This window comes from Mytilus trossulus, chromosome 8 (genome assembly GCF_036588685.1).
Source record: "Mytilus trossulus isolate FHL-02 chromosome 8, PNRI_Mtr1.1.1.hap1, whole genome shotgun sequence".
In the NCBI taxonomy this organism is placed as follows: Eukaryota; Metazoa; Mollusca; class Bivalvia; order Mytilida; family Mytilidae; genus Mytilus; species Mytilus trossulus.
The window spans coordinates 561,924-574,591 of record NC_086380.1 but is presented as its reverse complement, the minus strand read 5'-3'; the positions used below and the strand labels follow the sequence as shown (position 1 = coordinate 574,591).

Genomic DNA, 12,668 nt, shown 5'->3' with positions numbered 1-12,668 from the left:
GCGATCACCTTTCTTGTAGATAGCTGTGAAATTTGCTACACCCTCCCACTTACAGAATTAGGGCAAACAGACCTGAAACTCTAGACTCGGTTTACATTCTGAGCATCCCACATATGAGATGAGTAATTATAAGCATGACCGAAATGATTTAACAGAGTATGGACGAACTGACAGTATGGTTCGATTTTACTGTGGCCGTTCGAACTGGCATAATTTGTGCATGTTGTGAGTGAGGCCGAAACGTCTCGTCTTATAAATAAAATTTGTTGGGAAGGATTTGACAGCTCGGGAGTACTTAATTAAATCTCTTGGTTATTTACTTTAGATTTAACTTGGAAGTGACATAATTCTAACGCACCCGATCATTCAATTAAACAATTTTTACCATTGATTCCAAAATCTCAACATTTTTCTCCATTTTCTTTATTTACTTCCGGTAATAGTAAACTGTTCTGTGATTGGACAATGTTTTGTTAAATGAAAGTTGATTGGATGTAAATTAAAGGGCGGTCATTACGATAGTCTAGATGTCTAAGAAGAAATTTTATTCATTTACTAATCATGTCAAGCATATACTAACTTGACACCCAGTTTTATAAACAAGTAGTTAATATTATGTTATGCGTGCAGGTCACCTGATAACTTAAACATTTTAATAATATTTTCAACTTCAAGGGTCTGAAGTGAACTCTATCACAAGTTTTAGCTTTCTAAAAAGCTATTGACTGCTTCGCTCAACACTAATTTAAGAGGGTTGTAAAGGGTTATTTTTGTGCAATGTGATCGCCATTTTTATTTCACGTTCAACATGGTTTTACTTTTTTATTTCACGTTCAGTTGTGCAAAACAGGTGTATCATTCAATGTGTTCTGCTTATTTAATTTTAATTTAACGTGCATCGTGATTTTCAAATGCTTACTTTGTGTGCTCAGTATTTTTCAAATAAAATCCAAACACTTGGTAGGTACTGTCAAGAAATACTTTTTTCAAAGCCGGGTGCTCTCAGGACAGGCACTTTTTAGTAGGACCGCTAGTTCAGTGATAATACACCTTATCGCTATTTAGTCCATTCCTGAAAAAACAGTCATTTATACAACTTCCTGTTTAGGTCACACGGACCGAAAATGGAGGTCATCAGCAGTGAGCTGAGGAAGGAAAAACTTTTGAAAGTGATCATCAAGAAACTTTGATATAGTATGATCCACTTTTTACAAAATTAAAATTGAAGTAAAAAAATATTTTGTTTGAAGTATTTACGGTAGTTTAAACAGGTCTCATTAAAAAGTATCATGCATGGTGAATTGTTTAAACAGGGACCAGATAGCTTCAACTGGATTAAAAAGTTGTGTAATTTTAGAACTTATCCGGAATGGAATAAATAGCGATTAGGTGTATGGACGTCATACTATTAATCATGCTTAACTCTTACGTGCGTCTGGCGTACTAAATTATAATCCTTTTACCTTTGATAACTCCAAATTATACATAAGAAACGAAAATTAAAAATCATTCAAGACTAACAAAGGCCAGAGGCTCCTGACTTTGGAGTAGACAGTCTCAAATTGCGGCGGGGTTAAACATGTTTTTTGAGATCTCATTCCTTCCTTCTGTCATACATGTCATACAATGTATATCTATTGTCTTTGACCTCATTTTCAAATATTTTTCGTTCTTTTAATTAATCATGTGATGTTATTGTATATATGTACATTTACAGATGAGAATAAAAGAGTAGAAAAATTTGAATATGTATTTAAAGAATAAAGAAGAAGATAAAAATAGGTAGTATAAAAGTATGGTATTTTTAAACAGAAATGACAGATGGAAAAGAAAAAATACAGATTTAAAAAAATTGAAATTTAAACTTTTTCATAAAAGACATCAAAGGAAATATAAACAGGTTCTCCACCATTTAATTTCTTGAATGAGGTTAGATTTACAATAATTATCAATGAGATAGCAGAACAGTGATGTAATTAAAACAGAAAGGACAAGATTTTAATTCAAAACTATCTTACTATACATTTGTAAGTACAGATGGAATCTAAACTTGGAATTTATTAGTCTGTTAGAAAGTAAGGACAACAAATATACATTTATAAATAGTATTTTGAAAAGATTTTATATAGAAGCTTGATTCATGTACTTGTACCTTACAATGATAACGTTATACATGTTATACAAAGGGAATATCACATCATAAAATGATAATATATAAAACTATAGATGTCAGATTTTTTAGTAATGTACTGTAATACAATGCTTGACTTTCTTATTTAACAGGTTTAAATACAAACAATATGTTCTTTGAAATCTATAATGTCACCACCTAAACTTTTATCTTTCAGATTCCCTAGTATTCTGTTGCTAAGTGACTGTTTTGGTAGAGAAGGAGTAGATGTTTCAGGATGGATAAGCATGCTCAAGATATTTCTCCATATAACTGGAGTATTTAACTGGGTGCAGCAGTGGATGTTCAGGGTATTTTTTACTATTTTATGGGTCCATTAATTATTGTTTTGTTTTAAAATTATGTGAAAACTGCATTTCATGCAGAAATTTTAACAATTTTCTAAACTTGAATGACATTTCCATTCAGCCAGGGTTTTTTGATTTGTTGGTTTACATATCCACCGACCCTATTTTTCCGATTTGCAAAATAGAAAAAAAATGACATTTTATTCCAGTGTTCGCCCCAGGCCGATATGACGCTGCTGTGCCACAGCGCCTTCATAATATTTTCGTAGATCCCGCAGCGTCTTAATTGGCCGTTGTCCCTTAATACTTGATCCCCCAGCCTGTTAATTTTCACATTTTCATTGTAAATGTTGGTTAAAATTGTCACGGTGCAGATCACCGCTGAGAGGTCGGTCAGTGTTATGCAATAACTGATAGCTAATTAGTTTTTCCTGATCCACGCTTATCTCAGCCTTAACGAACTATGTTATCATGTAACAGCGTTAATAATCATCAAGAAGATAGATAATTTTAGAAGAAAATTTAAAAATTAAAAAACTTCAGACTTCAGTGCAGAAATTGAAGAAATGGAGCGCAAAAACATTATTTTTTCGCATCGTGTGTGTGATCACTTGACCATTTAATTAACGGATTTTTTCATTGGTCGAGAAGAAGAATCTATTCATACAGATTTCAAGTTAAAATACTTAATATAAACCAATCATAGAAAATAAAAAATAAATTGTCCAAATGGACATGCAAAACGGGAATGCATAACAACTGATGAACCCAATATCATCTTTTATCCAGTGGACTAGTCTATTAGTATTATGTTTTTGACATGAAAGTTGAAACCTTTGAATGGTATTTAGTTGTATATAAGCATTGGCATATCTCATTTCCATGGAGAATATTTGGCGTCAATCAGAATGTCAATTTATCCGCTGTTTGAATATTAAATGGCCAGAACTTTAAAAAGAATAATTCTGTGAAATGTTTTGATGGAGAACATTATTTCCTTGCATCCATCTGAATTGAAAAGTAACTTGGTTTACATGTTGATTTTCCAATATGGTGTGACACTCAAAAGTTGATTCCTTTATAGCTCATGGGGGGATAGGACCTTTATTGGGACTGGGGGATCTGGTATTTTTAAGCTTATGATTTCCGGATTTATCCATTCAGGATCCAGAATTCTTTTTTCAAATTTTGGGATGTCTAGACCTCAGGATTTTGTGTTTAAAAGACCCAGATTTTGGGATCAGGACCCTCTAACCCCCCTCTTTATGACTTTGTCATGTTAACTGTAAATTTGATGGCAAACACAAAGGACAGTAGACAATTAAAAAACATAGACATTATCATTGGATATCTTTTCAGCCAGGTAATAGTTACAGGCTCCTTTTATTGCCATGTTAACCATGTTTTTCAGAGAAGTAATGAAAACCCAGAGTTATTAGAAACACGAAGAAGATTAAGAAACCTTGAAGAGCAAGTCAGACAATTAATACTGGAACAAAAAGTATGAATGAAGTTGTTTCTTATTTTAGTTCAAATAAAGTACTGAAACATGATACAAATTTGATAAGCATGTTAACTTATAAAAAACATGAACTTGTTTTGTCTAAACAGTCCATTGGTTCTTGTAAAATAGAATATGTATATATGTAAATGAAAAATGGTTAAAAAAGTTATATTGTAATGACGTTCATCTTTGACGTGTACATTTACTTGCAAGATTTTTACTTGAAGATACAGTTAGTCACAAGTCTAATTATTTCTTATGTCAACTGTGCTTTGTAACGTTCTTGCTGTAAAATGCATGCACAGGATGGCGATATGAATGTAGAACAACATTTAAAGCATTTACAATAATTTTATGTTTCAGAAACTGGCTACAAATTCTGTTGGAAATAATTGTACAGTATGTACCTGTCAAAGGCATGGAGAAGTAGGTGTGGTCAATAGTAGAGGGTGTGTCCCACAAGCACCCCCTCCACCGCCTCCTCCACCACCGCCACCACCCCCTCCGCCTCTCCCACCAGTGATGTCATTATCAAAGAGAGTATTGGCTGAAAAGAACAACAATACAATGAAATCAACAGATAAGCCAGTAAGTAAAAAAGTAAACTTCTGTAAATTAAAAACAACAATGGTTGACATGGTTGTTGACAGTCAGACTTTTTAGACATAGCGTATGCAATCACAGTAAAAATTTCTTGATTTTAAATGATATATTTTTATGCCCCACCTACGATAGTAGAGGGGCATTATGTTTTCTGGTCTGTGTCTCCGTTCGTTCGTCCGTCTGTGCGTCTGTTTACTTCATGGTTAAAGTTTTTGGTGAAGGTAGTTTTTGAAGAAGTCCAATCAACTTGAAACTTAGTACACATGTTCCCTATGATCCCCATAAGATAATATTTCTAATTTTCATGCCAAATTATAGTTTTGACCCCAAGTTCATGGTCCTCTGAACATAGAAAATAATAGTGCAAAGTTCAGGTTAAAGTTTTTGGTCAAGGCAGTTTTTCAAAAAGTTAAAGTTACATCAACTTGAAACTTAGTACACATAAGTTCCCTATGATATGATCTTTCTAATTTGAATGCCAAATTAAAGTTTTGACCCCATTTTCACGGTTCACTGAACATAGAAAATGATAGTGCGAGTGGGTTATTTAGCAATTTTACCTGACCATATCGGGAAATTGGTATTTAGTCGGATCTTAACACGTACTTGTGATTTGTTTAAACCGGTTTTTGATAAAAATATACAAAGAAATGTCAAAATGTTTAGGACTTAATTCCGTATTTCGGTTAGATTGTGCAAGCATACGATTTTTATTGCGTCTTACACTTTGAGAAGCGAATAATCTGTATTTACTTTATTAAAATATTCTGTAAAAACGTTAATTTTGAGCTATGAAAGTCAAGTGGCTCGAGAATTTTTCTGAGGGAGTTTTAAAAAAGTGCAAAAAAATATTTTTACAGTGGGTTAGCTTTCATTAGTCTTCACTATCTATAGATTAACAACTTTTGGTTATATTTATAATTCAGAATCATCATTGAAGGTGGAGCACGATTGCGCAGTTAATTAATTATATGGATGTGCCATTTGTATGATGAGTGACATTCCGTGGTATTATGTGCCAATTCGAAAAAGTTATGCGAGAATTGTCTCCCCTTAACAGGTTCATTTTTGTTGAGCCTTCGACTTAAGTCGAAAAAGCGAGACTAAGCGATCCTACTTTCCGTCGGCGTCGGTGTCGGCGGCGTCCACAAATATTCACTCTGTGGTTAAAGTTTTTGAAATTTTAATAACTTTCTTAAACTACACTGGATTTCTACCAAACTTGGACAGAAGCTTGTGTATGATCATAAGATAGTATCCAGAAGAAAAGTTGTAAAAATAAAATTCCATTTTTTCCGTATTTTACTTATAAATGGACTTAGTTTTTTCTGCGGGGAAACATTACATTCACTCTGTGGTTAAAGTTTTTAGAATTTTAATAACTTTCTTAAACTATCCTTTGTTTGAACCAAACTTGGACAAAAGCTTGTTTATGATCATAAGATAGTATCCAGAAGTAAATTTTGTAAAAAAATAAATCCATTATTTCCGTATTTTACTTTTAAATGGACTTAGTTTTTCTACAGAGAAACATCACATTTACTCTGTGGTTAAAGTTTTTAAAAATTTAATAACTTTCTTAAACTAGCTGGGTTTGTACCAAACTTGGACAGAAGCTTATTTATGATCATAAGATAGTATCCAGAAGTAAATTTTGTTAAAAGATATTTCCATTTTTTCTGTATTTTACTTTTAAAGGGACTTACATTTTCTTCCAGTTAACATAACATACAGTCTGCAGTTTAAGTTTTCAAAACATTAATTAGATTCATTAACTATCCTACATTTTTACCAAACTTGGACAGATGCTTCTAACAATCAAAAGGAATATTTTTATTGATTTTTTTCCTCCTTTATGTTGAGCTTGCGATTTACAGCAAAAGTAGGCGAGACACTGGGTTCCGCGGAACCCTTACAATTTTTTTTTATAAATATGTTTAGGTTTCTGATATAATTTTGATAATTACAAAATGAATCAATGCAATATATTTCAGTTTTTGTTATTGATGTATCAAAACAATTGATGTACGAATATAATTTCATAAATTTGAAACGTTTAAAATTTTTACATACCAATATAAAGAACTAGACTATGAATGAAAAAGTATTAATTAATTTCTCTTCATGATAGATTGATTGTAGCTAAATCTCTGTTAAAACAATGTTCCACTATAAATGAATGTTATTTTATACAAATATAAGGACTTAGTTAGCTAAATCTACAAATTTTATTTGAAATTATGAATTTTTATTGCAATAGATTAATATGCTAGGTTATTCATGTACTATGAACACAGTCATTCTTGTTACCCATTTAAAGAGAATTGCATGTTAGATTAGAACTAACAGTTCTGTATTTGAAAAGTCATTTTTAATGACACAAATATCTGATTTACTAGCCTATTTCTAAAACGCAGAAAACTGCATTTGTGTAAGTCAGACTCACAGTTGATGGCAGTAACTCTTCAAAGCAGAATTTTTATTTTTTAGAATAAGAGCCTGCATCATTCTTAATTTGTTTTCGTTCTTATAGTGATTTGGATTATAACAATGTTGATTGCTGTTCCCCAATTGTTTTACATTTTTGCACATTTATGTCTGTTTGTTTTGTTCACACATTGTTGTCAATATAATGGAACTTGATGGGAATGCCATACAAAGTCTTAGCTAGCTATAAAACCAGGTTTAATCCACCATTTTGTACATAAAGAATTGCCTGTACTGAGTAAGGAATATGACATTTGTTTACCATTCTTTTGATGTGTTTGAGCTTTTGATTTTGCTATTTGATAAAAAATTCTGATTTAAATTTTCATAGGAATTCAGTATGTTTGTTATTTTACTTTATATATCTTTTATTTTTTTGGTGTGATAAATAATGAATAAAATTTCTGATAGTGTGTTGGACCATATGATGTTTGTTTATATAAATTCTCTTAAAATTGGACGTGCCCATTGTTTGAGTCATTTCCCCTTCATGTGACTTTCTGTAATTCTGCCACTGTGTATGGTAGCTAAAGGTTGGGTTTAACTGTCATCTCTAATTGCTTCTGGTGGTACCAGACACCAGCTAATGTTTATTTTACATGTTTTAATTTTCATTAAATGTTGACAAAATATTTACTTTGATTCTTTGACAACAATGTAAAAATTTCCAACAACTTGACCACACACTTTATTCGAAAACTTCATTTGATGAATAGCAGTTATACAAACACTAATTGTGGTCATTAAGATTTTGTAGAGTTATCTCCATGTAGTGTTATGTTCCAACTTAATTTAATCTTAATAAATATTTGTTCCAGAAGAAGAGTCCTTTGAAGTCATTAGTGTTAACACCAGCTGACCTCCAGCAGATCAAACTCACCACTCCTAAAGAAAGACATCCTTCACAAAATGTAAGACATCTTAAGAATAAACAGGCTTCTCCCTCAAAACAATTGTTAACTGACTGATGATTATTAACAGTACACTTTCTATCAATACACAGCAATCACATCTATCTGATTAATCTATCAAATATCAAGGAGAAATTACAGATAAGCAACTCAGGTTTGCCTTTATGTTGTGTTTTTTTAATGAGTAGAAATCCAACTTTTCAATTCTCAATACACCATTAATGACATGTGACCAAAAAAATCGTTTTGCTAGAATTCTGTCATTAAACATTTGTACATAATACTGAAAGTACACAACTTTTATGGTACTGACTGCCAAATAAAGCACATACAATGAGACAGATTAATAAATAAAAATTGCTGATAAAAAAAGTCATGGAGATGTGGTAGGATGTTTATCAATGTCTATCTGAACATTGTAACTACTATCAACACAAAGATTCCTGGTTTGATTCCTGTTTGGGAAGAATATTTCAGGAACTCAATTTTCGGCTCTCTCTTGACACCATTTTTGAGTATGGTCTTAAGAAAACAACAATAGTCCGTCAGAAGGGGATGATAAATGGCTGACCAGTGTTAAGAGAGAGCCATATCTCTGGCACGTTAAATTAAAAGACACCCTTGTAGATTTTGAAAAAGAGTAGGCTAATGCCGCTACAAGGCAGCACTCGCACCCACAAAGTGAAAAGGGATTAATATAAGTTGCAAAACTTTTTTCCCAATCCACTATAAATAAACATTGTAACTAACAATAAATACTATTTTTCAGGGAAAGAGAAATCCCAATGGTTGTATACAACCATTGATTACAGAAGAAGATCTGAGGAATAAATGTCTTAACAAAGTTTTACTGACCACACCAAACAAAGAAAATGTCAAACACAGGTTCATAAATATCTTATTCATCAATTTGCAAGTAACATTGAAAAATGCAGTGACTTTTAAAAACAGATATTTGGCTAAGTTGAAACAAAGTAGAACTCAGCTGATAAATATGTTCAAGGCCTTAGCCACTTCAACATTTTCCATGGAAAATATTTGACTCCAATGTTCACTCATGGTCCATTTACTGCGAAAAATTAGTTAAATTATTCATGGAGTGCATACAAAAAAGGGAAATAACCTATATCTCTACCAATACAGTTTAGATACAATTCATTAACATCAAAATGTTTCGCAGCCTGCTAATAAAGCAAAAATTCTAAATACTATAAATTCAGAAAATTTTATGACAAATATGTGAGACAAGTTATTGCCATTTCAGGAAATACTGCAAAATAATACTTTTGTGAAACACTTCCTGTCACAATTTTCACTAAAATAAATGCATCACTAAAATTTTGGAATGTTTGGTATTAAAGTCAAAGATAGTTTTGAATAAAACTTTTGAAGATGAACAAAAAATAGTTGTACCTGAACTTTCAAACAAGTTAATATAGAATTGTATTAAATATGAAAACAAGAAGATGTGGTGTACTTTTGTATTTGCCAATGAGACAAATTTCCACCTCAGACCAAATGCTACAAAATAAGGTCACCATACGATCCTCAACAATGAGCGAAATCTTAACCACATACCAGTAGTTTGTTATAAAAAGCAGAGAAATGACAAATGCAAAACATTTTAAATGAAAAAACTGACGGCTTGATTTATGTTCAAAATAATGATTGAAAAACTAATATAGTAAACAGTAACAAACAATAACCACAGAATTGCAGGCTCCAGCAGACTTGGGACAGGCAAATACAGAATGTGACGTAGTTAAACTAGTTTATACAGGGATCTCCATGGATGACAATTAAACCATGAAGGAAAGCTCAACTTGAAAACATCGTTAAACAGGTCATGGAGATCCCTGTTTATATAAATTAATTTTAATGAGACACAACAAGAGTCAATTCACATGTATATAGATATATACCTTTTATGGATTATGTTGTAATAGAAATAATTTTCTTTTTACAACTTTTATATTTTTAGGTTAGCACAAGAAGTATTAAGTTTTAGGTTAAAGAAAACTGAAATTAAAAGGTAAGACCATTGATATTAAGTTTTGCAACAGCACAAAAACACACTAAATCAATCTTGAAAAATGATATTTAAAAAAAAAATCAACATGATCAAGAATTAATTCTATCTGAAAATCGACAGCCAATATAATAAAGAAGATGTGGTATGATTGCCAATGAGACAACTCTTTATAAAATACCATGTGACACAGAAATTAACAACTATAGGTCACTGTACGGCCTTCAACAATGAGCAAAGCCCATACTGCATTGTTGGCTATACAAGGCCACGAAATGAAAGATGTAAAAAAATTCAAAGGAGAAAACAAACGGCTTAATTTATGTACAAAAAAATGAAAGAAACACAAATATGTAACACACAACCAAACGACAACCACTGAATAACAGCCTCCTGACTTGGGACAGACATATACATACATTATGTGGAAGTTACTAATAAGTTTTCAACACATTGTAAATTGTTGTATCTAATGAAAGAAATTGTTTTACAGAAGTCCAGGAGGAACACCACAGGTGAACAGAAAAAGGAAGATGAGAAGGGGGAGTGGCTTAGCACCAGTCATGGCAACAGCACTCAGAAAAAAGTTCATAGTAAGAATTATTATATTAAATACAATAGGAAATGTGATGTGAATTATGATTGGATAATGTTTGATGTCAATACATATTTGAAGACCAAAGTAATTTGGAACATTTATGTGCAAACATAGTTCTCTGAAAGAATTATTTTTTCCATGCATTCCAACATAGACAATTTAGTTTCATTTGTTTGTAAATATTATCTTCCATTAATTAGATTTCAAACATTTTATGGATTAATATTTAAATCTGAAAATGAACAGTGTAACGTGACGAATTGGCTAATTTCTTCTTTTTCTCTGTTTCAGACAGTACACAGTAGTCCAAACACATCTGACAGTTCAGTAAACAGTCCTTTGTCAACAGATTCAAGTCCGTTTAGTTGAATTTCATCCTTTATATCTAGTCTTATATTGTTATATATTTTTGGTTGCCACATGTACATTATTGTTATCTTATATATTTGAATATGTTGACCTCAGAATGGTTGATTGGAAATTTAAAGAGTTACCTACCTTATATATACGTTAATAGTGTCAAACATGGGAGATAATTGTTAACAAGATACATTATATGATAATGCATTTCACTTTGTTGAATGGTGGAAACCATATCTCATTTAAAGGAGAAGAGGCATTATTAATTCCTGTAATTTCAGCCCAAAACTTGAAAAGACTTTACCTCATTCAACCTAGAGATCTGCACTTGTTATTTAGATTTTTTTATCTAATTAATTTTAGGGGTTTCCCTAACAAAACATAGAATTAAACATTCCTGCTTTAATATTATCCCCTGCCTTTTGGTATGTGATATGCAATGTCTGAATATTTATTATTAATTTACTTACTGAATAATAAAATGTTACATATGATTTTTTTTTTCAATTTTAAAATACTTATTTTGAAATAAGAAAATTACTTGTATCAGTTATAAAACAATATTGTACTTGTACTTTTTTTTTCGCGGGTACTTATTTGTACAAATTGTGTATTTCAAACACGTTCACAGGTATTTATTTTCGCTATTTTAAAATTATTGCCTTTTAGTTTAAAGGTTTGATTTAGATTTGCCTGTATTTATTTTCGTGATAATAACCCAACCGTGAAATTCATGAAAATAAATACGCTGGGAAAAATAAGTACAACTACAGTACTCTTGAGTCAACTAATATTTTTCAGTAATGAATGGCTTATGCATCTAGAATAAACATTTTAATTGAGGGAATTCACTGAACATTGAAATGTGATTGTGCAAGTAGGCATGCTTTTCTACAGACACATACTCTTGGTATCCTTTGTTCAACTGTTTAATATATATGCCAAATTAGGGTTTTGACTGAAAAATAAACGACAGTATTTTGTAGTTTTTCATACCCAAATAAAAGCTTTTTATTTATACATTTATAGATATTTATATTATATATGATATTTCATGAAAAATATCGATGCTATGATTTGTATATTGCTTTATTATGTCTTTCAAATATAAAGTCTTTCAGATTTTGTTGATTATTTACTATTTTGCTTGCACTTTTATTAGCCAAAAATAATTACAGCTAGACTGTCAGTCCATCCAAAAGAACTAGTTTAGAAAACAATTGTCAAAATTATGAAGTCTTATGAAAGGAAATGATTTTATATTTGGTCTGCAGCTAGAAAAGAGTTGTAGCATGTTAGCAATTTATTCATCTCCTCTGCAACCACTTTCAGTTTGCAGAAAGTTAAAATTTTATAAAACTCATTGAACAAGGCCTCCCGTGGAATTCTGTATTTTAAATACATATTTTTAAAAGTAATAGTTCTATTATGTTTGTTTTATGGACTGTTTGTTTGGTGTACATGTCTGACTGGTGGGGTTTATCTAAACATTGTACATGTCTGACTGGTGGGGTTTATCTAAACATTGTACATGTCTGACTGGTGGGGTTTATCTAAACATTGTACATGTCTGACTGGTGGGGTTTATCTAAACATTGTACATGTCTGACTGGTGGGGTTTATCTAAACATTGTTCATGTCTGACTGGTGGGGTTTATCTAAACATTGTACATGTCTGACTGGTGGGGTTTATCTAAA

General features: G+C 31.5%; 2 protein-coding genes across 2 annotated transcripts in view; one reads left to right on the top strand and one right to left on the bottom strand.

The window, feature by feature from the left end:
* The window catches only part of LOC134728075 (spindle and kinetochore-associated protein 2-like), a 38,423-nt gene extending 37,957 nt beyond the window's left edge, over positions 1 to 466 (bottom strand). The window contains exon 1 of the mRNA XM_063592474.1: positions 386 to 466. Within this exon, the coding sequence (XP_063448544.1) occupies positions 386 to 418 (33 nt within the window). The 5' untranslated portion in view covers positions 419 to 466. The remainder of the gene's footprint in view (positions 1 to 385) is intronic.
* A 1,249-nt stretch (positions 467 to 1,715) lies between these two features.
* LOC134728074 (proline-rich protein 11-like) lies at positions 1,716 to 12,092 on the top strand. The gene is made up of 9 exons (XM_063592473.1): positions 1,716 to 1,782; positions 2,349 to 2,481; positions 3,890 to 3,979; positions 4,346 to 4,570; positions 7,891 to 7,983; positions 8,753 to 8,868; positions 9,965 to 10,015; positions 10,506 to 10,605; positions 10,902 to 12,092. The coding sequence occupies exons 1-9, from the start codon at positions 1,748 to 1,750 to the stop codon at positions 10,977 to 10,979; spliced, it is 921 nt and encodes a 306-aa protein (XP_063448543.1). The 5' UTR covers positions 1,716 to 1,747; the 3' UTR covers positions 10,980 to 12,092.
* Positions 12,093 to 12,668: the final 576 nt, after the last annotated feature.